Source organism: Temnothorax longispinosus, chromosome 3, assembly GCF_030848805.1.
Source record: "Temnothorax longispinosus isolate EJ_2023e chromosome 3, Tlon_JGU_v1, whole genome shotgun sequence".
Lineage (NCBI taxonomy): Eukaryota > Metazoa > Arthropoda > Insecta > Hymenoptera > Formicidae > Temnothorax > Temnothorax longispinosus.
This window is the reverse complement of record NC_092360.1, coordinates 21,035,672-21,061,681: the sequence shown is the minus strand read 5'-3', so window position 1 is coordinate 21,061,681 and position 26,010 is coordinate 21,035,672. Positions and strand designations below refer to the sequence as shown.

The following is a 26,010-nucleotide window of genomic DNA, read 5'->3' as shown; positions in this document are numbered from 1 at the left end:
AAAGAAGCAGAGAGAAAAGCATAGAAACATTAAACTTCTTCAAACTAACTTTCACAAAAATTCGACATAATTCTTTGAAAATTGCAAACGTTCACTTTGTCACTGCGTGGATATGCGACCTTGATGGAAAACGAGAATCTTATCTTTAGAGAACAGGACCACACTGAAATATCTCAAATCCCTGACTGGGTCCAATATTTTCTCGATAAAATATCACAACGGACCATTTTGTAGGGCACAAATTGTCAGCTTAAAGTCCTGACATAAAATATTTCATTGCGACATCAAATATTCTTTTTGTGTGACAAACGATAAAGCTTAAGAAATCACGTACAATTAGCAATATGTAATCCTTCATCACGAAAAGAATGCTGAAGTATCTAAAAATGAAAATAATTCTGTTGCACCATCGAGTAAGTACTAAACAGCGAAGAATTATATTCATAAATTATAGCTAATAAGCTAGTCAATGGCTAGGTAACATATCTAGCCTGCGTGATACAGTTATTAGCTGTAAAATGCAGATTGGCTAGACCAATTTCCACTCGGGTATATTTATTTTGTTAAACATTTTTGCCATCAGTGGTTTCTAAAGACATGTTACCTTCAAGGGAGATTTGATAAACAACACATTAAAGCGCTTAATTAACTTAATCGTTATACAAATCGATGCCTGCAGTATTTCTCTGTCGGTGCGTGAGAGAAGAATAAACTTGAACGTTTTCGCGTGGCAGTTTCGTAAGTACCGAGCCAGAGGAAACTTAGTCCGGTTTATCCAAAGTTGGTAACAGCCTCCTGCACCCTCCGACTCCTCAAACTCTTCTCTCGCAATGTTCCGTCGGATTTCTAAGTGGATAACTTGCTGTATTAGCTGCTTTCGGCTTGCGGTAACCGGCGTGTCAACCGTGTTAGAAGTTATGCCTATTGTTTCGCGGCTGTTTCTGAAACTCTTTCGTCTCTCGGATCGTTTTAGCTGCAAGGAATGTAAAATTACATCAAGGAATATTAGATACGATTCCATAGTTTAATCCTTTTATAATTTACTTCGGTTTGTTATTTATTTGCATACACATACATACACACGTAAAAAATATATTTATACGGAGATTTAAAAAATTTTAATTAAAATATTTATCACAATAATCAGTCACTTGGATTATAAATATTTGTACATCTAATGGTTTTAGAGCTTCTTAATATCTTTTATTCTTTAAAATTATAGAAATATTACGTGCAATTTAATAAAAGTATTAAGTTATATTTTCTAAATGTTAAACAGTTAATATTGAAAATACGCATATATAAACATATAAACTTATCCAGATATTCGAATATTAATATATCTTACCTTCATTCTATTGTGATCAAGCATCTGAAATATTGAAAAGAATAAGGATGACTCAAGAATACCTTGTATCTCACGCACGTTCAATAAAAACGATAAAGGATGAAATTAAAAGGCAGCACGGCAACGATTCATCTCGGTTATTCGCGTCTGGTCAGCGAGATAAATTCCAATGGTCGATATGAGCGAGAAGGCCAAAGGAATACCGTGTGCAAATATATATTGCCTGCAATGAGATTTATACAAGAATGAAAACAGCGCGCGGCGAGTGCGCAGGTTTTGCACGCGGGCTAGGTGGGAACCGAGATCACGGACGGGTTATATGGACTTGTTCGCGATTCGGACGGGCGATAAATTCGGGAAGGAAACTGCATCCGAAGGGGCCTAACTGCTCCAAGTACAAAACGATGACTCGCATCGCGTATTATGCGTTAATTTATGCAGGTGAGGGGAATACAAGGTACTAGCCGCATTTAGCATCTGATGCTGCCATTTCACGTTAATATACGCACAACCGTATAAAGTTGAAGAAAAAAAAGATGAAATATACATATCTTGTATACAACAAAATAGAATTTATATTGTTATCAGTTTAGAATGCTGTATAACTAGATTGTAACAAAAAGCAATATTTTTTTATCGATTTACTGACAGAAAATGTGAGAGTGTTGTCGTGCAATGCATTAAGCTTTTAGCACGGTATCGATGTTAATAAGTTAGAATAGATTTACATAACTTGCATTTGCATTTACGTTAATGTACATAAACGCATATATATTTGTTTTTAGTGTAAGCACGATAATGTGAAAACATTTTTGGCCGCAGACCTCTTCACTTATATACTTCGTATTCGCAAGCTGCGTATTTTTTAATTTTGTTAAGTTGAAATCGTTGTTGAAAAAATTATGCGACGTTATTTTGCAGTTTCCATATAGAGAATGAAAAACTATTTAATTAAAAGCCATTTGTTAGTGACAGTCATGTATAAATCTTTTCTGCTAAAACTCAAAAAGAACCAAAGAATCTAATAATAAACGTATTAAACGTACTTTTACAAATCGTGTTGTGACACTGAACTGCTCGAGGATCTTCTCGTTTGTTTTAGAAAGCCTATTTAACCAGTTCTAAGCTGACTTGTTATAATAATAGAATAGCAAACTTATAAAGAGGAAAAAATGTGAAAGAGAGTATTAAAATTATAAAAACGCTGCAGTTCGTATTTCTCTTACATATAGCATTACAGTCATGTCTGTCTGTCTACTTTAAATGATAAATATCTCACAATCTATTTGCATAAAATTTAATATAGAAGTTTATTGCTTATCTCGTACTTGATGTATTTCCATATTTTCTTACCTGAACTCTCTATCATATTTTCTTGATATTATTTTCTTATTAATCTAAAACTAAAAATATAGACAGAAATGTGTCTCATGATGCTCAAATGCTCAATCCAGATTCTCGGAGTTAATTGATAATGGTTGACAGGTTCTCGTTTAAAATGTTAAAAGTTCCATCTGAAAAAATATGCACGCATTAAGATATTACGTAAATAGAAAGATACAAATAGTATAACTAATTAAATTATTAATTTAGTACTCACTTTAATCCACTCTTAGCGATTTCTCTCGCTTTCATCAGAGACACATGCTTAACAGTTTGGCTTTTGCTACTTTTTGTTATACGATCGTCGAAGTTTATTCGTAACCGGTTTCATCGCCATATCGTTATGATCAAATAGTCTATGAATGTGGCAGAATCTTATTTATTACTGTCTTTTAAGAATTTTGCAATCTGAAGGAGATAATTTTTACTAATCTCACAAGACCCAAATGATTTTTCGCGTTCAACTGTAAAAGATTAATTATTACAAGCAATGAAATTTTCTTGCTAATAATCATAAGAATTTAATAACATCTGATATACAAAAGAGAACAAAATGTAAATCAATGTAAAAATACAAGTATAACAATATATAATGTATTTCAACCGTAATAATATTATTTATAAGAACATTTGAAAGATTATTGTAAAGTATGTATTAGGTATGTAATGAAGTATGCACATACACAAACAACATTTTATCATTGACAATACGGGATATGATTTCATTTCGTACGCATTTTTCTACTTACGTTTCGACGTGATTTGCTATAAATTGATTTGGAAGTCGAGTGGACATCATTTTGTGTGCGTTTGATGATGCCAATCGATGCCGATTTAGTCGTTTGGAAGAACGAACATTTCGTCTGCCAGCTATACGGTACGCGCGAATCAACGTATCGACGTGCAACTCGCCCCGTTATTCGTCGACATTGAGTAAGTTGCGCTTGGTAGGTATGCAGTGTAGCTCTCGAAGGGCGAAACGGAAGGAAGGATGCACGCTGAGATATGCGAGGTACCACGTATTGCACAATTATGCCAGGCCTCATCTAACAGCGCTATGTGCCAGCTATATAGCGCACAACGAAGAGATGCATGCATCACAAAATGAGTCGATCCCCATTTCGCCTTCCTATTGTGCATGCAACACACTCTTCTAAATGCGTGGATATGCGATGTTCTGTGCATGAGCGTTGTCGTCCGAAAAAAATCGTCAAACCGGGATACCTGTAAAATACCTGTTGTTTGAATAAAGCTGTAGAAAGGATTTCGTATAAAAATAATTGTTATTGTAATATCATATTAATTCAAATAAATGGAATTAATTAAAGACTCTTGATATTAAAATTTACGAGTAACAAGGGAAAATGGGCTCAAACGCGGTTTAGTTGTGCGTGATGAGTCAACGTTAGGTAACATTCAATTGATAATTTAATACCAATTATAAATCACATTAATTGTAAGTATCTATCTATATATATAAAATAGAATGTCTGTATGTATGTATGTATGTATGTATGTATGTATGTTCTTTATACACTCTTAAACTATTCGACCGAATTTTTACCAAAAGTATATAAAATAAGGGTAGAATTTTCCGGGGAGTGTTATAGAGTGCATAGTTTTTCGTTACCGATCTTTTTGGGAACCGGTATCCGAAATTTTTCCAATTTTTCGGGAAATAATTGACCGAATTTTAAAGAATTGTATATGAATCAGGGATAAAATTTCTCGGGGAGTACCATAAAGTGTATAATTTTTTGTTATCGATCTTTTGGGAAACCGGTATCAGAAATTTTTCCAATTTTTTGGAAAATAATTGACCGATGAAAGTATAAAATAGGGGTAGAATTTTTTGGGGAGTGTTATAGAGTGTAGAGTTTTTTATTACCGATTTTTTTGGGAACCGTTATCCGAAATTTTTTCAATTTTTCGGTAAATAATTGACCGAATGTTTTGTAGGAAATGTTTTGATTCTGATGTAATTCCTGACTGCATAAACATAAAAAGTGTATCGGGTGGCTGATTTAAAAGCGGTAGTTAACGCGGTTAACTTTTCCGTTTGAACAACACATTCCAGATGCTTGAGTTTTAAACTTTTATTATGGGATTGATAGTTATGGGGTTGGGGGCCGGGGGAGGTTTTTAGTCGGTGAATAAGTCCGGCATAACGCTGGGAACCGGCCTTAGGGTATGCGTAAACATTTTCCTTTTCCAACGAAAAAAAAAAGCAGGATCTTAAAATTTGCAAAAGTTCCGTAGAAGAATTAACTAACCGATAGAACAAAATGGAAATAATAAATATCTACAATTAGTAGAAATCATTTTAGTAAAAACATTAATTATTTAATTGATTTTTGCTTGATAAGCTATTGTCTGATAAAGGAATTTTTTTCGATTAAGGATATTGAAATACAAATGAAGTCGTTTGAAGAAAAACGACTCCCGGGCGAAGCCCGGGTAACCAGCTAGTTGTTTTATAAAATGTTATTTTATAAAACATTTGTAAAAATGCCTATTGTCACAAGACTTTTTGAGATAATAATCTGGAAACTACACTGAGAAAAAAAATTTGTTAATCCCAAAAAACATTTAGTCCGATACGAGCAACTAAACATGTTAGTTAGTTAACTAAACATTAAGTTGTTTCAACAATTATTAAGTTGCACTAAAAAAGGTATAATGCATTCATGTCAATCTTTAAAATTTTTTAATTAAGAATTAATTAATTTAACTAACGTTTAGTTAAACTACCTAAAATATTTAGTTGCTTGTATCGGACTAATTATTTTTTAGGATTAACACATTTTTTTCTCAGTGTAACGATAAAAACGCAACAATCACTGTTTTTACACTTTTGCGATTAGAATGATAACAATGACATCTACAAATATCACGAAGAAGATATATTGAGAATGTTTCTTCAATAGCAGGAATAATTTTTATAAGTTATAATCTACAATTTGTTTGTATTTTTAAACGCACAATGATCACAATACCTGCATGTAGGTATGTTATATTCTAAACTTATAAATTACACGATTTGGAATTTATTAGAAATGTGAACATGTTTGATCGATGTTAATTACCATATTAATCAATACTTAATACTTAAACGTCTTATGGTGACACGCACGATCTGAAGAATCGGTTCCTCGGGAAAAAATAACGACTATGTGTACTGGCCGACTGTTCAACCGTGAATGGCACTCTTGTTCAATAAGTTGCGAAGATGACTCGCGTTACTGCGTTTGCGCGAACTGGAAGAAAGAACATTTTTTTTCTTTTCACAGAATACATTTCCTTTCACACCTAATGCGACGATTATTTGTCATTATGTATAATTTCCTTAGTGTCCTTTATCTATGGTTCTGCGCAAAGAGACACCTATTAACGAAATTGATCTGCACATTTTTTACTTCCCCTCTTGTGAGGTATAGAAAATTTTTCAATTTAAAAGGTATCAGATAATATACCAACATTATCTCGGATAACAATGCACTAAGAGCCAACAAACCAGAAAAAAAAACAGTTTCAAAGAAAAAAAGAAATAAGAGGGATTTTTTTATTCTATGCTCATGTAGTTCAAAGTTCCAACGTGCAAATCGAAATGCATTTATTTGAAAATCGCTATTTCAATTTCAACCGCCTTCTCATGTCGTTAATTGGTCTATGGCCTTATCAAAAGCCAGGATCTAGAAGGATTAAAATGATTCTTATATCATTTTTTCTGGTAGAAGGTATAATTGCACAGGTATACATATCTTTAATATATATATTTTGTGTGTGTGTGTGTGTGTGTGTGTGTGTGTGTGTGTGTGTGTGTGTGTGTGTGTGTGTGTGTGCTCTGGTTATTAGGGCTCATGCACAATGAGAAGAATAAGGAACAAGGAATTAAACATAGAGAGAATTCATAGTTGCATCTTTTTTCAACATGGTCTTCTTTCTTTTTTCAAGACACGGAATTCTCTCTATGTTTAATTCCTTTTTTCTTATTCCTCTCATTGTGCACGAGCCCTTACTCTATATAATGTACTATTATTGTTATTACTATTATTGTTACTACTTATTATTTTTTATAAGATTTATTTAAGTTATACATATCTAATTTTTTTTTTAATTTTTTATAAAAAATTGCTTGTAAATACTAATATATTAAATATTATAATTAAAATTATTATTGTACATTAAATGATCATATAGATTTAAAATAATCTAAAAATGATTGTTAATGATAATAAATATTAAACAATATTACTTTCAGTTGATGAGCTTTGTTACGATTGAATACAGTAGGGATCTTCTTACAAAAGTATTTTCCTTCTCTTTTATTATTCTTGTCTGCACTGTAGAATATAATGTGCTATATTTCAAATCGGAACAAGTGAGTTAATCAATAAAATCTTCCACAATAACAAAGCATAAAATGGTCAACAATACAAAATGTTTCACAAGCTATACATTGTTCAAATATAATAGTAATTACTTGATTCTAATTAGCATTTGCAATATCTTGCACAGAGAATTATTGGAAGCTTTCCAGCAAGCGACACAAGGCGACACAAATGTTGTTTTGTCTTTGTTACTCATTGCCAAAAAAGAAAGATAGAACGTACGATGCTTGTGTCGACTTGTGTCGCTTACTGGAAAGCTCCCATTGTCAATAGTGTTGCATTTTTAATAATGTCTTTATCACAATATTATTTTTATTAAATATTATAGAATTATACATTGACAGTAAAATTAACTATTGCAAGCAATTATGGTACTTAATTGACAGGTGAAGTGTCTTTTCGAACAAGTCCTATATGACTGGCATGCTCTAACTGATGCAGAGGAAATAGAAATAATACAGAAATACGCGAATAAAGGGAGATTATGTACTATCATTGCAGGATGTGAGAACAAAACTCATATTATGAGAATTTGCATGTACTTGTTACTTTTATTTTATTATAATTAAAAAATATGTAATGTATCTTGCTATTATTATATTTCACAATATTATCACACTAGCTCATTTATAATAGTTTACTTTTAAAAATGTTTACGAAAACAGATAAATATTATGTTAAATATCTATTAAAACAGCTAATTAATGATCAATGTTAATTTTTCTTAATCCGTTATTGATATATCATCGATATATATATGTATACATTATTATTCACTGGTTTTAGTCTGTCTATATTCTGGCATTCTGGTTTTCAATTTATTGTTTTTCGTACCGGACATTCTCGATATTGTGGCACCATTGAACGAGCCTCGGCGACATCAATTGCCTATCGCAATCGAAACCTTTTTCGACCAGGAAAAATATTTTCTCTTTATTATTATAAACATCTTAGTAATCACTCTTATAGATGTAACCATAATATTGACCTTTGAAACGTTATATGCGATATTCATACAACACGCTTGCGGATTATTGAAGCTTACTAGGTAAGATGTTTGTTATTACGTATTATATATAATAATACGTATTCATTGTTATATATATATATATTGTCAATTTCTGAATTGTTATAAATTATGCGATTGGCATTGTTTTAGCCATCGTATCTTGAACGCATTCGACGATCGTTTGCAACAGATGAGTATGTTTAAATCAAAGTGCACCATCTGTGTTAAATTGTCTAAAGCTATTAAAATTCACAGACGATCTTTAGAGTGCGTATTAATTTAAGGATAATTTGGTGCAGATAATATATTCAAAGCTTACTTATATTTAAACGACTTACGTATATACGCTAGATTATATTTTAAAGCATGTATCCATAAACTGATAAAATCGATGTTCCGTAAAAAGATAAGATATATGTATATATTATACATATATATTAAATTTTTATAAATTATATATACATGGAAGATTCGCATACACGTACACGTGCATGTTTATGATTTTCTTCTCTTATATTCAAGATTCGCCGAATGTTTATGCTCTACTTTTTCTATCTCCTACTTTATTTTGTGCATATTTGGGATAGCTTCTTTAAGCATTAATTTATTTGAAGTGAGTAAAACTTGTGTTAGTGTGATTTCTAGCTTAATTGAGAGACTCATACTTTTTGCTCAATCTTAGCTCTTGAAAGCAATTGAATCAAAACACACGAGCCAAATAACCTATTTTGGTATATTCGTCTTTGCTCATTTATGTTATATGTTTTGGGTTAATTATTTTGGTCAAAACTTGATAGACAACAGTGCCGACGTGTTTGCACAAACGTAAGTGCCGAATTAAAAATGAACAGCTTACTTGTTTTAGCAAGTGAAATATAATATCTATTACATATTTATAAATTATTTATGTTTATAGTTATAATGTACAATGGTACACGGTGTCTCCACATATTCAAAAGAAAATATTATTTATACTACACAGATCTTCAAAGAATATCTTATTCGATGTTGGCCATATATTTACATTCTCAATGGACGGAATTGCTACGGTAATAATTTTATTATGAATAAATATATTTAAACATAAATAATTATTTTGGATATGTATAAAATAAAATGTATTTAGCATGAATAATGCAAAATAATATAAATTTTATTATAGCTTATTAACTCGTCTTTGTCATACTCTATGCTACTCTATTCCACCCGGACATGATTTATATCGATATGACAAAAATATGGCTACGATCGTCTATAATCCCTTTTTTATACTTTAAAGAATGCTATCACGCAATAAAACTTACTTCAGCATGACACGCGAGACTTTTTTACTATCATTTATCACAATGAAATATATTTTTCTCACTTATGGCTTTCTGAAACAGAACACACTCGAATGTCCTTCACACAATGCATCGATGATATCTTCTTCAAATACACTTTCGTACAATTTGTAAAAGTAATTTCAAAAATAACGGTTTCACACGTATCTTCTCTAGCTTGTCGGTATCGTAACGTATTTGCGAGACATTTCTCTGGAAGAGAAACCCTCCGTCACGCTCTCCTGCGCACAAACCACCGTGAATGTAAGAAATTTTTTGTCGCATCGCGCGTGCGTAAAAATTCTGGTAACTGCTACCGTTCCACCCCTGAGAAAGCCACCGGTGGTTACATTAAACATGTAATTTAGTTGCCTTACGTTACAATCAGATTCTTGGTAGTCCACGGTGCACGATAGTCGAATGACTTATCCAATCTTGCTTTAAAGACCGTTTGGCAATAAGTTAATTTATAAATTGTCCACCCGGTATCTCAGATTCTTCGTAATGCCACGCATTATCGTCATTATAACGCGGAAAATGCATGCAATAAGTTTGTAATAGCTACTAAAATATTCCGGTAATGGTAGAATGGTATAGGATCGCGCGTAATCTTTGCAAATCTGCGTGCACAAAATCGCAGCGACTACCAATCGGAATGGATTTCTTCAACAATGAGTACTACATCACCCGACATCTAATGGAGTCGATCGGTCTGTGGCCGTATCAAAAGCCAGAACGTCGAATGGTTCGAGTGCTCTGCGTGTCCTTCATTCTCATTCAAACCATACTACTGCAGGTAGGCCTCTGTGATCGTTGCATCTGTTCTATTATTCCCATAGGGATGACTGATCCGCGCAGGTTTAGCGAGCACATCACGGACCATAATATACTGCACGGAGCTTAATATACTGCTCACATTTACACATCATGTACATACACGCGGTTTTGCGAGTAATTGTGCCATAAACATCTGAAAAAGTGAAAACAATACACGACAAAGTTTAAAAATCGTGAGAAGAATAAGAATAAAAACAAAATGCATGTCATATGTTTTATATAGATGGAGTAAGATGAAGCTTAATTTCTATTTGTATCATTTAATTAAAACAGTATTTTATTGGAATCACAAATGTGTGCTTTACAAATTTATCAAAAAATATATGTAAAATATTAAAAATTGAGTATTAAATTACAGAAAGTAATCGAGTAACTTATAAATTATAAGAATTGTACGATTTTGTCTAAATATATTTTTTTATTCAACCTGTAAAGATAAAAAGGGTGATAGATTAAAATAGAACACCCTCCACATATAAAAGAATATAAAAATCATATCTAGATTACAACGTATATTTGGTATAGATTTACAGGCACGTTATAAATTGCACATTCTACATTACTGTTTGACTTCTACGCACAAAATAAAACATATTTGCATATTTGATTAAGAAAAAGAATTTAAGAATGAATTAAGAATTCTGTTTTTAGTTGGCAACATTTATCACGCACGAATATAGTACATCGCTGTTTATTGAAGTTTTCTCATTTAGCATTCTTTTTATGGTTTGTCTTCTGAAATATAATACAGTGTATTTTAATTCTAATCACGTGAGTCATCTGAATCAATTTTAAGAAGTTAATTAGAAGTGATTCTATGAAATATTTACTTAATATTTTAATCTCTCATTGTTTATAATCGTAGGTGAAGAATCTGTTTGATCAAATTCATTGCGATTGGAAATTGATAAGAAACATGGACGAACTGAAAATAATTAAAAAATATGCATATAAAACAAGATTTTATGCAATCTTGTCTGGATGTAAGTAAAATAGAACACGGTTCTCATTTAATAATGTTTATAGGATTTAAACTTTATTTAAAAATAAATAAAGAATTAAATTGAAAGAAGTATCTGTCAGAGATGCCTGAAAACAAATTATCACGTAAATATATATTACTAGTTATTGTAAATATTATCTTTTAAATTTGAATATTTTCAGCGATCGTTTATCCAGGAACATTTATCTTTCTTTTAATTATATTTGTACCAGATTTTCTCGATCTTATAATGCCATTAGATGAGCCTCGTCAACGACAACTTCCAGTACAAATAGAATGCTTTCTCGATCAAGACAGATATTTTTACTTGATTTCACTTATCATTATAATAGCCGCTTTTGTAGGTATGACGGTAATTATGGCGACGGAAAACATGTACATGATATTTGTACAGCATTCTTGTGCATTGTTCGAACTTATCAGGTGAAACAATGTGAAATTCTCGGCTTAACTTTAGAAGGCTACCCCTCCCCTTCGATTTTTCAACTAAATGTAGTTTACAACTCCATATTAGTCTGGAGTTGCGGAAGTGCCTAGTTTTTGATAAATACAAATTTTAATTATTCAGACTAATTAACATTTTTCAAGATTTTGATATGAAAAAACAATTGGAGTTCAAAAATATTTTGCTGAAATGTTTTATTTTATTATTGTATCGGATAACTGTACATATATCTAATATGTTGTCAAAATAACATGAAAAGAAAAAACAAGAAATCAAAGAAGCTAAATTTTCTCATTACATTTTTCGATATTGTCGCTCGTTGTTTATTAAAAGGTTATTAGCAAAAGTTATTAACAATAGAAGTTTTATAAATAGAACGTAACCACAAGGGTTCTCAACTTTCCACGCGAAGCGAGGTCTACTCCACATCGCTCCCTATATATACTTACGGTGCGAAACGAGGTCTATTATTGTACGGTTCCACATGGGATTCCAACTTTCCACGCGAAGCGAGGTCTAGAGTTCCTCTAGTAAGAGTTAGGACACCTCAGTCTGACTTCTGATTGGTTCCGCCATTAATGGGGAAAACGTTAGTGGGAGTGAGACAAAGCTATAAGTGGGAGCGAGACAAAGACCCATGAAAAGTACGAGTGGGGAGGCTGTCTCTCTCGATCGTTCGCATAATTCCCCATTAATGGCGGACGGTGTTCTAACTCTTACTAGAGGAACTCTAGCGAGGTCCACTCCACACATCGCCCCCTATATATATATACTTACGGTGCGAAATGAGGTCTATTATTGTACGGTTCCACACGGGTTTCTAACTTATTTTCTACGTGAAACGAGGTGCTTACAGAGCGAAAAATGTAGGAAAATTAGTTTTTTGGTAAAACTGAAGATTAAGGGCGACCTCACCGATTTCAATGGCCTTTGTATATGTTGTCAAGGTCATGACCCCGAGTGACCTTCAGAAGGTTTTAGCCGTCGCTCGCTATTCGTTAAAAAGTTATTGACAAAAAAAGTTTGGAAAATATAGCAGCTATTTTGAGTATTGGAAGGCATAAAGAACGGTAATTATGCAGTAATAGGGACCACCCTCCGATGACCTTGACCTTGACATATGTTGTCAAGGTCACCTTCCTGAGTGACCTTCGGAAGGACGCGCTTTAAAAGTATTTAAGTGTTGAAAGCGCGTCAACTAACTTATGTAGGTTAGTGACGCGCTTTAAAAGTATTTAAATGTTTAAAACGCGTCAACTAACCCATGTAGGTTAGTGACGCGCTTTAAACACATAGGTTAGTGACGCGCTTTAAAAGTATTGAAGTGTTTAAAGCGCGTCAACTAACCCATGTAGGTTAGTGACGCGTTTTAAACACATAGGTTAGTTGACGCACTTTAAACAATTAAATACTTTTAAAGCGCGTCACTAACCTACATAGGTTAGTTGACACGCTTTAAACACTTAAGGGGATCCTGGAGTCGTCAGTATTACCGACCAAATTCTATATCTGTCCTTGTATAGACAATGATGATAGACAAGGATAGACATGGTTATAGGTTATAATTTCTTCGAAGCTCTCAATTTTATTCCAGGCTTTCAATCTCAATTTCAAAGGTACGTTATTGTTTATGCACGTCTTCTGAAGAGTGGGAACATTTTATTTCGTACATATTACTTATACAACTGTTTATATTAGAAAATAAGGTTATCCATTTTTACATTTTTTTCAATTATTACTAATTATTTTACATTTCCACGCTTTATTAGTACCTATATTTTACTTCTGTAAAAAGATTTTGGGATCTATAAAGCCGTTTCAAAGAACGAGCTTTGACTGTAATTTTCGGTATTCAGGATCCCCTTAAATACTTTTAAAGCGCGCCACGAACCCATGTGACCGCAGAGGGGTGATAAAGAATTACAATAAACTAAGAAAGTTTATATATTTCGAGCTTGTAAAGCGCGTCACGAACCCATGTGGCACCTTGTTTTGCGTGGAAAGTGTATGCGTGAACTATTTCGACATATATATTAGTCATTTATGCCTTCCAATACTCAAAATAGCTGCTATATTTTCCAAACTTTTTTTGTTAATAACTTTTTAACGAATAGCGAGCGACGGCTAAAACCTTCTGAAGGTCACTCGGGGTCATGACCTTGACAACATACATCAAGATCATTGAAATCGGTGAGGTCGCCCTTAATCTTCAGTTTTACCAAAACTAGGCATTTCCGCAATTTCGCACTAGTGGTTCCGACTACATTTAGTAAATACTACATATACCTGTAAATTTCATCAAAATCGGAAAAACGAGTCTCTTAAAGTCTTACCAATTATATAGACGATATTTTAAGTTTAATTTTTGTAACATTTAATCTCAAGTAGGCAATATGCTATAAGCATTACTATTTTGTGGAAAATAGATCGAATATATTATAATCAATTAGCAAGTTTATTTTTTTAATATTTTTCTTATCGGTTACAATTTGTATGTTCTCAATAAAGACATAATTGTATTGACAGCTATCGCTTAACATGTGCGTTCGACACATGCTCATCGAAAACAACACCCTCAAAAACTAAATGCAGACTTTGTACTAAGTTGTTAAGTGCTTTTAGCACTCATCAACATTGTTTAGAGTAAGTACTTGACATACTTTGAAATACTTATAATTGTTTTGCGTTGAGGCTAAAATAAAAAATTTTAATAACATTTTATAAGCGTAACAAGATCATATATGTATTCGTTGCATTTAATATTGCATATTATATTATAATATTACACATTATCGTTATAAAGCATAATTTTTTATTTACTTGTAACGTACATTATTGCCTTAACTTTTCAAGATTCGTCGAGAATATGCAACATAAATTTTCGACATCTTATTTTGTTCTATTTGTGTTTGGTGTGGGTTCGGCGAGTGTTAATATGTTTCGTGTGAGTAACACTTTTAAAATAGCATCAAAGATAAATATCATAAATGGTCTGACAATATTATATTTATTGATGATAGTTATTTGAGGCAGTCACGATGCTTAATATATTCGAAGCTATTGCAACCGGTTTATTTGTATACTCTCATGTGGCATATGGTTTTTTTATGAACTATTTCGGGCAGGATATAATTGACCATAGCGAGTATTTTTTTCAACAAATGTGAGTGCATTTTAATAAATAACATGATAATTTTTACTTTACAAAAAAGTATTTTATGTATTACACAATATCCTACCTGCAGCAAATAATTTTAAATCTTTCAAACAATTTATATATATATATATATATTAATATATAGTTATAGCACACAATGGTACAGAGCACCGCTATACGCCCAGAAATTATTACTCATGACATTACGACAAAGCACGAAGAACAGCAAGATAATCGTTGGCGGCTTATTTGTTATGTCGTTAGAAGGTTTAGCCACGGTAATATTACGTACATATTATATAGAAAATATATACATACGTATATTTTATCATACTACGTACCTATATATTATCAAAAAATGTATTTTGTATTTTGAAGTAACTTCTTCTTTTTTTATAAGATTTATCTTCTATTCCATTGTTTTCATAATTATACTATTTATTAGGAACAAAGTATAATTTTTTAGATAAAAGTATAGCATTATATAGGGTGTCATCTAATTCACGTCTACTATTTACAGCGATATTCCTTATCAAAAAGTGAGTCGAAAAGTCCTGAGCCATTTCTTTCTATAATGTTTAATAAAGCAGTAATTATTGAATAAAGTCAATCCAATCAGCACTGTCTTTTAGCCGGGCGTATAAGTCATGCTACGCGCGTACGTACTCTGACGTACGTACGGCCGGCTTAGGGCGGCACTGAGTGGATTAACTTTACTCAATAATTAAGCATTATAGAAAAAAATGGCTCAGGACTTTTCGACTCAATTTTTGATAAGGAATATCGCTGTAAATAGTGGACGAATTAGGTGACACCCTGTATATATAGTAATGAAATTTAAAAGTACGAAAGTGTTACTACACAAAAGTCGAAAGCACATATATAGAAAAATTTTAAGAAAGCATAATATTATGAAATAAAACATAAGGAAAAGAAATTAGTAATATGAAAGAAATTTCTTGTTTCAGCTTGTTAGTATGTCATTGTCTTATTGTATGGTTATGTACTCGGTTCGTAAATAATTATGCAATATATATACAGCAGTAATATGCAATCGTCACAAAATCGTCTGATGAATAACATTACTAATAACAAACCAAAGGATTGGATTACGTAATTACAAAAATAAAAATGTATCACAATGTAATTACTCCATGGTTTTTATTACAGTACAAAAATTTCTTTGGAAAAACAATTAGTAGTTTGAACACTATAATTTTCAAATTATGCAATTTTATATAAATATCTATACTACACATTATCATCTTTATCTGCACATTTTTAATTTATATTTTCTTTTTATTTTATGCTATATTTATACGTATATATTCAGTATATATTTAACGGTTTTATTATTGCATCGAGGGAGGATTTTATATTTCAGTAACAGTTTTAGAATTGTATTACAATAAAAAGGCGACAGTAAAAAGAACTATTTTTTTAAATTATTTAGATTGTATCGCTGTCTTACTTTGCAATGTTGTACTTACTCTAAACGTAATTAATAATAAAATAACAAAGAATTTCTGATGTTGATAGCGACGGACATCACTCGAGTCACACAGTTCATTGTGAATTGATGTAAATTTTAGCTTACTATAATTTTGATTATGTGCATGGTATTAAATTGTAATCGGGATACAGGATTTTATTCTGTTATCTAATTAAGAGAGAGACGTAGCAACTGTTAACAATAATTGTTAATATTAACAAAAAACAACGTATTATTTTTATTATCTTAAATTGCAATATAAATATTTTTTAAATTAATAAACCAATTATTTTTATAAGAATTAACGTGAAAAATATTTGGACTATTATTATTTTGTAACGAAAAACTCAATGGAACAAGACATAGCATATACAATATTTTTACTACCACCCGAGTCCAAAGAAGGAATTACAAAAGTGTATAAAATAAACTAATGAAATATCATATTTTGTGTTATGCACTCTCTTGTGTCTATTACAAATATTGAAAATATTTATAGTGGCTTTACAAAAGAAGGGTGGATGCGATCTAAGCAATTTTATATAATTTATATTACTTACTACTATTTCACGGTAAGCGCCACCCTAATCGTCACAGTTATTTCACCCCTTGACTTGTATAAGTAATTCCCCTATCTTTTTGTCGCGCTGCAATAATGTCATGCATAATGAAACAGCTGTAATTATCTTCTTTTCCCTCTTAGTTGCCGCTGAAAATATGCTCTCAGTTGTCTCACAGAAATGGACTTCGATGGTGGTCGGTATTATACACTTAATCGGGTGATGTTATCCACTATCGGGCTATGGCCGTATCAAAATGCGTGGCATGTCCAAATTCAAAGAATTTCTTGTTTACTTTATTTTGTATCTCTCATAATAATTCAGGTATTATCAAATATTATTATTGATAAATAGATAAGGATAACTACAACTATATAATAGCCATATTATATTTTAATTTTGCTTTCTATTATCTATAATGTAAGATTATATTTTATATCGAGCAACTTTCAGTTATTTACATTTGTCACATATGAATACAATTTGGATCATCTTCTTGAAATTTTATCATGTACGATTCCTTGTTTCATTGTCATCTTGAAATATGTTACATATTGCGTAAAAATGAAATCGGTAAGTCACACTCACTACGATATTATTTGACACATTATTTTTAAAACTGTACTTGAATTTATCTATAAATTTATCTCGAATTTTAAAAAAAAACTATAAGCGAATGCATAGAATAGAAAGATTATAATAAACATTACAATAAAATTTTTTCAATTTACTTTAAATAAATTTGTCTCTGATAACTGTTAACAAATAGTCAAGTTATTATATATAACATAATTAAATTATCATGAGAGGATTTCCATTAATATATTTTGAAATAAATCAATTGTATATTCTTTAAAAAGATCGCGGTATAATGCTTAAAATAAATAAATACGGTAATTTAAGAGCTAAGCATTATGTTATAAATATAAAAGTAACGTATATTGTGCGCAATTGTAGATAAAAAAGATAATGAAAACGATCAAGTACGATTGGAATACATTAAAAAATGAAATGGAATATGAAATAATTAAGAAATATACTTATATTGGAGCATTTTACGCACTACTATTTGCACGTAAGATGGGTGAAACTTTATTATGCTACATCACAAGTGTGTGAAATATATTAATATTATATAAATAATATTTTAAACTTATAAAGCAATTAAATTTCCAAAGTTTGTATAGTTTTTATCACAATTTTTTACGAATATAAAGTTAATTGTCTCAGAAATTAACTAATTTAATTAATTAAAATTAAAGAAAATTTTTTGTTCCTTACTATATGTGCTAAGAACGATTTGTTTAATCATCTCAATCGTTACTTGCATTATTGACTTTGAATTTATGTTCAAGTTTTTAACTTTTTATCTTCATGCAATATAATCAATATTAATCTCGTGTTAATAATTACAGTAATGACGTATAGCATTCCGATATTCTTCGTTTGTGTACATTTTATACCAAATCTTCTTGATCTTGTGGCGCCGCTTAACCAGTCCCGTCCACGTCACCTGCTGATTTTAGTGGAATACTTTGTTGACAGCGATGAATACTTTTATCCTACTCTTCTACATTTATTCGTGGGCTTTTTTATACTTCAAATTACACTAATGTCTACCACATCTATATACGTAGCATTCATACAGCATGCATGTGGAATGTTTGAAATAGCTAGGTAAAAAAATGATATGTAACGAATTAATATAGACATTCTAAGATATACACATTTTTTAAATATATCTTACAAGTAACACTACCCAAGTGTCACACGCCGATTTTTTTGAAACTGTGCACACGTGTGGAACTTCGAAAAATACCACACAAATATTTTTCGAAGTTCCACACGTGTTTATATATAAAGCGTTTTAAGAGTAGATTACATTTTGTAATCTGTAGTCATTGTGTTGAATGATATAATTCTTCTTTTTGTCAAGATAATTTTATTCTTTCAGCTACCGTATTGAACATGTTCTGGACGATCATAAAAGAGGCAACTCAGTTTCTGAAAGACGTTGCGTAGCTTGCGCTAGAATAATCAGTGCCGTCGACATTCACAGACGAGCTATCGAGTCGGTAGTTTCTCATCGCATTATTCAGGATTTAAATATCATTTATACGTTTCTTCAAACTTAAGCTTGTGTGATTTTCGTGATATGTTCATCCTACGATGTATTCATCTATTTTGTTTCGAAACTGGTTAAACAGTGTAATAACCTCGTAATATCCTTGAGTGATCCACATAATGCTTTTTTCTTATTGTTAAAGGTTTTTCGAATTCATGAAGAATACTTTTGTAAGAATGTATTTTTTCCTACTTTTGCTCGGCATAGCATCTTTAACTGTTAGTCTGTGTCGCGTGAGTAAGATATTGCGCATTTGATAATTTCTATTAACGGAATAAAAATTATAAAAACATATATATATTAAAAGCTTTATTTTTTTCGGTACAAATATAAATATATAGTTGGCAAAGCATTTTTTCCTGTGCAGAGATTTGAGATTTTTTTAAATTTTTTAGGCTGTAACTGCAAAGGGAATTATTGAAAATATCATTCCCATAACAAATGTATTTATTCACTTATTTTATTTCTTTTTTGTCAATTATTCGGGACAAAAAGTGTTGAATCATAGCAATGATTTTTTATCAAGAATGTAAGTTGTTGAAGATTGATATTTATTGAACACATTATTTGAATTATTTTATAATTATTTTTGCACTGTGCACGAAAGTGCTACAATTTTCGTTTATATAAGACTGCGCACAAAAGTTTTTATTATAAATTACAATATTATAAAGTTTTTATAATAAAAATTAGTCGTATTATCATAGCTATTAATATGCAAAACTGTTCTTAACATAAACAAAGGTATAATATAATTATTTGCAAATCCGTAAGTATGCAAAATATATTTTTTTTATTTAATAATATTTTCTATATTTGATTTGTGTAGGTATACAATAAAAATATATTCACATTGCTGTATAATTATAACTATCAAATTTTTTCAAAAAAATTAAAATTGTAATGTATGTATGTATTAAAATTTTAATTTTACTATATTTTTAATAATACCATGTTAATGACTGTATTAATATAATGATTATATATATACCGGGTGTCTCAGACCACCCGTATCACCCGATTTATTCGTAAACGCAACATTTTAGAGAAAAATGTTTTAGACTAAAGTTCTATGGTTTCAAGGGGTACATAATGGTGTCATTAGTTTCAACTTAAATAGTTGCTTGAAGGTCGCGTAAAGGTCACCTTTAATTTTTTAAATAGAACCACCTACTTTTTATTGCATATTCTTGTAGCTTATCTCGAGGGCTTTCCAAAACACTATAAGAAAGTATTTTTTCATTAAGAACTTTTGGAATTATAAGGCTTGAAAGTTCTAGTATTTTGACATAAAATACAAAATATCTTGTAAAACATCAAGTTTTCGGTAATGTTACCTTAATATTTTTATGCACAGAATAATGAGACAAATCACGTGGTATAAAAAAAGCATAGTTTTTTTAAGAAAAAATATGTAATTTGCAACACGCATCTGCATACTTTTTCTTAAAAGCAACCATGTCTTTTGAAAATTCAAAATTCATTTGTCAAAATACTAGAACTTTCAAGCCTTATAGGTCCAAAAGTTCTTAATGAAAAAATACTTTCTTATAGTGTTTTGGAAAGCCCTCGAGATAAGCTACAAGAATATGCAATAAAAAGTAGGTGGTTCTATTTAAAAAATCAAAGGTGACTTTTACGTGACCTTCAAGCAACTATTTAAGGTGAAACTAATGACACCATCTTATGTACCCCTTGAAACCATACAACTTTAGTCTGGAACATTTTTCTCTAAAATGTTGCGTTTACGAATAAATCGGGTGATACGGGTGGTCTGAGACACCCGGTATATATATATATATATATATATATATATATATATATATTGTATATACATATATGTTAATAACTATTATAAAACAATAATTAACAGTTATATATCGTTATTATATTTTTAGATATAATTCTAAGTGGTATATGATGCCGTTGCATTCGCAGAAATTGATATTATTTGTAATGCAAAGAAGTTCGAAAAATTGTATGTTACTCGTAGGTGGTATCTATGTCGCATCACTGGAAGGTTTTGCCACGGTAATATTAATTTTTTGTTTTTTAACACATGGTATTACTTTCGTCATATGTGTTATACTCTCTTTTGCGGATACTCTTCTTGTTCTAGACTATGAGTTCATCCGTGTCTTATTTTATGGTACTTTATTCAATGCGATGATGTTGTAAACGAACAATTGTTTACAGTCAATATTATTATACAAAGAAAGAAACTTTTTAATTAATAGTAATGTATGATACAATCCGAAAGGCTGTATAATTATACAGTTTTGTAATTTCACAAAATTATAAGGCATCACAAAATATTGTTTGTCTTCTACATACCGAATGATATAAATGTGAATGTGTTGTTTTTTGCAATTACTTTATTTCTTCATTACTTCACTTCTATTTCCATAAGATGTCAAAATTGTATTAATCATAATTTCATTTTAAATATTCATAATTTACGTTATTTTATAAATTTTAACATAATACAATGTGCTAATACAGAGCTCTATCTTGTATATTGTATGGATAAAATTACGAAACGTAATGCACGACAAACAGAATAATACTAACAGACAGACTGAGTGAAATGGAGCGTAACTGTAACTGCGCTTGCGTAGGTAACAAATAAAATAGAATAATTTAAGAAGCACTTTGACAAAAGTCTATAGAATGATAAAAGTATAATTTACGTAATTGCGAGCACCGGTAACTTTTCTCATGCTGCGATCATTGCCTTTATTTTGGCCATTATTTTTCTCGCCTTATATTATAGCTATTACATTAAATTGGAATTGCGATATTATAGATAATATCTAGAACTATAGAGGAAAGTTCTCCCAAAAGGAAAAATAGTATCTAATAAAGTGTACTGTTGAATGGTAAAGTGAAAGAGACCAAAGCACTTTGAAAACACACAAGCGACGAACTTCTCTAAAAGGAATGGAATTTCTTGGATATCACTACTATAAACTATATCGAATTTTTTTATTATCACTCGGTCTATGGCCATATAGTGACTCATTCTTTAAGCGAATTTACGCGATTTTCTGTATCTTTACGATTCTATTTTTGATAACTGCTCAGGTATATAATTTACAAAAAAATTCACACTATATAAATATAGATGAAATAAATACTTAGTATTTCATTAGATTATAATCTTATATAAAACATATTCTCTATGTTTTATAATAATACGTCACCTTAGACGACTCACATTTATAATTTATTTGCTTGACACTGGGAGCTTTCCAGCAAGCGACACAAGTCGACACAAGTGTTGTTTTGTCTTTGTTACTCATTGCCGAAAAAGAAGGATAGAACGACGTTTGTGTCGACTTGTGCCGCTTGCTGGAAAGCTCCCTTTATTTCACCTTTTTTCAACTATAATATTTTCGCGATGGCACTTGTGCAAAGTATTAGTTATAAAACTCAAAAATAAAAAGCTTTATTTTTGAACGCCACTTGCAATGTAAAAATGCTATTAGCTATTTTTAAATGTATGTAAAGATTTTTCAGATAAATAAGAATATTCTTTTTAATATTATGATAAAAATATTAATAAAAATTTACATATATAAATTAACTATTTTAAAGCTTAATAAAAATATCTGAAGAGTTATGTTATTATTAAAAGTAATTCTTTATAATTTTTGTACAAACGAACATGCACTTTGTATTGTTGAATGATAAAAAAGGAAACTGTTTTGCTAGCTTGACAATATGTACACAACTTATGGTTTCAGTTGTTAAAATTATTTACAATGGAATACAATCTCGAGTTTGTGTTAAATGATCTGTCGTTCGCTATTCCTTCCATAGTTTATCTTTTAAAATATAGTACGTTCTATATACAATCTCAAAAGGTAAGATGTTACACATGATTCGCCGTTTTATTATTTGAGTTTTTTGACAATAAACTTAACGCATGAAGCAGATTAAAGAATTAATGGAACGTATTCAAATTGATTGGAATGCGTTACAAGACGAAAAAGAAATCGAGATAATACGAAAATATGCCAAGACCGCAAGAAGATATATGTACGCATTTGTAGGTAGGATATCGAACCAAAAAAATATAAATTATACGAAATAGACATATTTTTTTAAGAATGACGTTTGTATGTAATTTCTTATAGGCTAGCTCTTCATGTATATAACTTTGTGGTTTCAGGCATAGCTTATCCCGGTACTGTTGGTTATGTTTCATTGCCGTTTTTGCCGGATATTCTTGACATTGTGGCACCATTAAATGAATCACGTGCGCGAAATCTTCCGTTCTTAGTGGAATATTTTCTTGATGAACAAAAATACTTTTATCTTATATTATTGCATATGACTATAACACTTATTATCGGAATTGTAACAATTGTATCTACAGAAACATTGACTTTTGCATATATTTATCACATTTGTGGCATGTTTGAAATAGTTAGGTAAGATATGTGTTGTATAATGAAGATTTAAGTGTGATATTAAAAAGAATCACTCTAGTATATATATAATTACATATGATTATTGATTACTTTGCATTTATTATAGTTATCGAATAACGTGTGCATTGGATAAGAGCATATTATTAAGATTGAATAAAGAAAATACGATTTATATGAAACTAATTAATGCTATAGAAATTCATCAAAGAGCTTTCGAGTTGGTAATCTACTACTTTTTTATTAACAATATTAGAGATGTTTTAATTTTTTCATAATTAATTCTCTTTTTTTATTTTATTTTAAAGAAGTTTTTAAATTAGATTTTACTAATTAATTAAAGTAAGAAAACATTTTTGTATAAAAATTTTTAACATTTTATTTATTAATTTATAATTTTTTGATTGTTTTCCATTGTTACAGGTATCTTTATTTATTTTCATAATTTTTATTAATTTATTACGATTATACATAATACAGCAATTGTATTGTATTATAAAATTTCGCAAATAATTGTTAAAAATATTTTTAATGACATGATAAAATTTCTTTTTTTTTCAAGATTTTTTGAATATTTTACATCTACATTTACGCTATCCTATTTTATTCTAATTGTTCTGGGCGTTGCTTCTTTGAGCATAAATTTATTTCGTGTAAGTAAAAAATAAATTTATTGATTTGCGCATCATTAGTCGTATGTTAACATATTTTAATAAAAAATACTTTCATTATATCTATTCAATATCAGATTATTAGCATCATAGAGAATGTTAATATAAAATTCTTTTGATATTATCGTTTCAGCTTTTTCAAGTTGCCACTCTACCAGATCAACAGAACGATCTTGTATTGTTTATAACGATTTTTGTAACTGGTCATTTTTATTATATGTTTATAGCTAATTATATGGGACAGAAAATTATAGATAATAGCAATGAAATTTTTAGAAAAGCGTGAGTATCGTCGATAAATTAATGATTCAAGTGATCCATTTCTATCAATGTTATATACATATATGTAATTTTAATATTTCAAAGTAGAATTATTTTTATAATATGTCATTTAAAACTTTATTATAAATGCTATTATTAATTATATTCTTGAACAAATATATAAAGATTTAGTGAAGTTACTAAACAAATATTTAAAATTAATTTTGCTTAAATTGGTAGAAATGTCCTTATTAATTTTAAATATTGCAAGACGCAATGCGTTGAACAGCTTTTTTTTCTAGTACAGAGAAGTGCATTGAATATTATGAAAATTTCTAGATACGATACACAATGGTATATGACGTCCGTGCCAACGCAAAAATTATTATTGTTCATGATGCAAAGAAGCATGAAATCCTGCAAATGGGTCATGGCTAACCTGTATTGTGTGTCACTGGAACAATTTACTACGGTAACTTGTGTCGTGGATATGAAAATAAATCTCACTTCTAAGTTTGCCCCAAAATAATAAATTTATTTTCTCAGCTTGTGAGCATGTCGTTATCTTATTTCACAATACTTTATTCTGTGCAACAATGAAACTTGTAAAAGAAGTGGAAACGTAGTGGCTGATATAGTAATTTCTCCTATTCGAAAATGAAATAGTTACTTTTAGAACGTTTTATAGCAAATCAAGAATATCAAGGTGGGAATTTAAAACGGTTTTTATATGTTATTAATTCAATAGACTGTTCTTTATTTATATTAAATATTATATACATATTAACCCTCCGTGGTCCAACTGGGTCAATTTGACCCGCCCTTATTTGGATCTAAATATCAGCTAAATACCTAGCTTAAAATGGAGCTTGGTCCGCCATCTACAAGAGTTTGAAGTATCCTCTATAGATAGAGACCGTTAAAAAAACAAATTTTTCGCGAATTTTTTTTTATATGTTAAAAATTCCTTAGGCACTTCTTTTTTTATAGCAATCAATTTAGCAATATCGCAAGTGCATTCGAGAATTTTTTCAACACGATCGGTGGATAAATGGTCAAATGGCGAACGATCAAAGTTTGTCTCGGGTCAAAATGACCCAGAGTGACTTCCTTGTTTGAAAAAATAGGTGTGACCACGGAGGGTTAATAAATAATTTGCACTCGTAATATCTTTTTTAATTTTGCTACATGCTTTAATTATACCATATGTAGTTTAATATTACTATTGCATTAAGTAATAAAAATTTGCATTAAAATGGAATAATTTTGAAAACATTAGACTGTAATATAAATAAAAATAGCATTATATTAATTCAAAACTTATTACATGAGCAAAACATGGATTTAATGACTTTTTTATATTTGCCTATTATTACTCTTATGGGCTACACTTAAATGTGAATATAAATAAATATAAATTAATAAATATGATTCCTATTGTGTGAAGGATATATTCATATAATAATTTATACATTGTGAACAAAAGAAGATAATTTTCTATTATTTACCCTATTTTTTTATGCACATGTTTATTTTTCTTATTATACATATATATAGAAGTAACGATATTCTT

The 26,010-nt window shown here is 30.2% G+C and overlaps 5 protein-coding genes and 1 long non-coding RNA gene across 65 annotated transcripts in view; 5 read left to right on the top strand and 1 right to left on the bottom strand.

Moving 5' to 3' along the window:
- Positions 1-26,010, bottom strand: part of LOC139810479 (uncharacterized) — a 139,867-nt gene that overhangs the window by 24,393 nt on the left and 89,464 nt on the right. For 32 of the 50 annotated variants that reach the window (XR_011731359.1, XR_011731360.1, XR_011731357.1 and 29 more), the window contains 5 exons: positions 5,818-5,988; positions 3,481-3,955; positions 2,949-3,195; positions 2,702-2,862; positions 50-1,571 (listed from right to left, as the gene is read on the bottom strand). This is a non-coding gene — a long non-coding RNA (uncharacterized lncRNA). Of the gene's footprint in view, positions 1-49; positions 1,572-2,676; positions 2,863-2,948; positions 3,196-3,480; positions 3,956-5,817; positions 5,989-21,406; positions 21,541-26,010 lie in introns of those variants that run through there. The other 18 variants (XR_011731353.1, XR_011731372.1, XR_011731387.1 and 15 more) reach the window with 17 other exon arrangements.
- Positions 1-26,010, top strand: part of LOC139810478 (uncharacterized) — a 352,879-nt gene that overhangs the window by 303,814 nt on the left and 23,055 nt on the right. The window lies entirely within an intron of this gene.
- Positions 6,041-9,447, top strand: LOC139810472 (uncharacterized). The gene is made up of 9 exons (XM_071774063.1): positions 6,041-6,482; positions 6,993-7,112; positions 7,509-7,626; positions 7,909-8,170; positions 8,282-8,398; positions 8,654-8,744; positions 8,814-8,956; positions 9,048-9,180; positions 9,294-9,447. The coding sequence occupies exons 1-9, from the start codon at positions 6,339-6,341 to the stop codon at positions 9,345-9,347; spliced, it is 1,182 nt and encodes a 393-aa protein (XP_071630164.1). The 5' UTR covers positions 6,041-6,338; the 3' UTR covers positions 9,348-9,447.
- Positions 9,555-16,042, top strand: LOC139810459 (uncharacterized). 5 transcript variants are annotated; one of them, XM_071774030.1, is made up of 9 exons: positions 9,555-10,249; positions 10,942-11,061; positions 11,156-11,273; positions 11,506-11,716; positions 14,265-14,381; positions 14,592-14,682; positions 14,759-14,901; positions 15,041-15,173; positions 15,864-16,042. In XM_071774030.1, exons 1-9 carry the CDS (start codon positions 10,034-10,036, stop codon positions 15,915-15,917), a joined length of 1,203 nt encoding a protein of 400 aa, XP_071630131.1. In that variant the 5' UTR covers positions 9,555-10,033; the 3' UTR covers positions 15,918-16,042. The 5 variants fall into 5 exon arrangements, with proteins under 5 accessions (XP_071630131.1, XP_071630130.1, XP_071630134.1 ...); XM_071774029.1 differs by having other exon boundaries at positions 11,455-11,716; XM_071774033.1 differs by lacking the exon at positions 10,942-11,061.
- On the top strand, positions 16,957-21,413 carry LOC139810463 (uncharacterized). 6 transcript variants are annotated; one of them, XM_071774047.1, is made up of 9 exons: positions 16,957-17,271; positions 17,401-17,520; positions 17,905-18,058; positions 18,363-18,624; positions 18,902-19,018; positions 19,215-19,305; positions 19,468-19,601; positions 19,902-19,977; positions 20,971-21,103. In XM_071774047.1, exons 1-8 carry the CDS (start codon positions 17,128-17,130, stop codon positions 19,966-19,968), a joined length of 1,089 nt encoding a protein of 362 aa, XP_071630148.1. In that variant the 5' UTR covers positions 16,957-17,127; the 3' UTR covers positions 19,969-19,977; positions 20,971-21,103. The 6 variants fall into 6 exon arrangements, with proteins under 6 accessions (XP_071630148.1, XP_071630147.1, XP_071630149.1 ...); XM_071774046.1 differs by having other exon boundaries at positions 19,902-19,981; XM_071774044.1 differs by lacking the exon at positions 19,902-19,977 and adding an exon at positions 21,192-21,413 and having other exon boundaries at positions 17,061-17,271.
- Positions 21,873-25,804, top strand: LOC139810471 (uncharacterized). Of its 2 annotated transcripts, XM_071774062.1 has the most exons (9): positions 21,883-22,156; positions 22,819-22,938; positions 23,010-23,127; positions 23,247-23,508; positions 23,615-23,725; positions 24,068-24,158; positions 24,310-24,458; positions 24,777-24,909; positions 24,984-25,795. In XM_071774062.1, exons 1-9 carry the CDS (start codon positions 22,013-22,015, stop codon positions 25,035-25,037), a joined length of 1,182 nt encoding a protein of 393 aa, XP_071630163.1. In that variant the 5' UTR covers positions 21,883-22,012; the 3' UTR covers positions 25,038-25,795. The 2 variants fall into 2 exon arrangements, with proteins under 2 accessions (XP_071630162.1, XP_071630163.1); XM_071774061.1 differs by having other exon boundaries at positions 21,873-22,156; positions 24,777-25,804.

Bases quoted from the DNA above. Each gene is read 5' to 3' on its own strand.
- LOC139810471 (XM_071774061.1), top strand. From the start codon at position 22,013: ATGGAATTTCTTGGATATCACTACTATAAACTATATCGAATTTTTTTA. The intron at 23,128-23,246 runs GTAGGATATCGA...TTGTGGTTTCAG, and splicing joins ATATATGTACGCATTTGTAG to GCATAGCTTATCCCGGTACT. The intron at 24,459-24,776 runs GTGAGTATCGTC...GAAAATTTCTAG, and splicing joins AATGAAATTTTTAGAAAAGC to ATACGATACACAATGGTATA.
- LOC139810472 (XM_071774063.1), top strand. From the start codon at position 6,339: ATGCATTTATTTGAAAATCGCTATTTCAATTTCAACCGCCTTCTCATG. The intron at 8,399-8,653 runs GTGCGTATTAAT...CTTATATTCAAG, and splicing joins ATTCACAGACGATCTTTAGA to ATTCGCCGAATGTTTATGCT. The intron at 8,745-8,813 runs GTGAGTAAAACT...GCTCAATCTTAG, and splicing joins TAAGCATTAATTTATTTGAA to CTCTTGAAAGCAATTGAATC.
- LOC139810463 (XM_071774044.1), top strand. From the start codon at position 17,128: ATGGACTTCGATGGTGGTCGGTATTATACACTTAATCGGGTGATGTTA. The intron at 18,059-18,362 runs GTGTGTGAAATA...TAATAATTACAG, and splicing joins TTTATTATGCTACATCACAA to TAATGACGTATAGCATTCCG. The intron at 19,602-20,970 runs GTAAGTTGTTGA...TTATATTTTTAG, and splicing joins AATGATTTTTTATCAAGAAT to ATATAATTCTAAGTGGTATA.
- LOC139810459 (XM_071774029.1), top strand. From the start codon at position 10,034: ATGGTAGAATGGTATAGGATCGCGCGTAATCTTTGCAAATCTGCGTGC. The intron at 11,274-11,454 runs GTAAGTAAAATA...GAATATTTTCAG, and splicing joins TTATGCAATCTTGTCTGGAT to CGATCGTTTATCCAGGAACA. The intron at 11,717-14,264 runs GTGAAACAATGT...TTGTATTGACAG, and splicing joins GCATTGTTCGAACTTATCAG to CTATCGCTTAACATGTGCGT.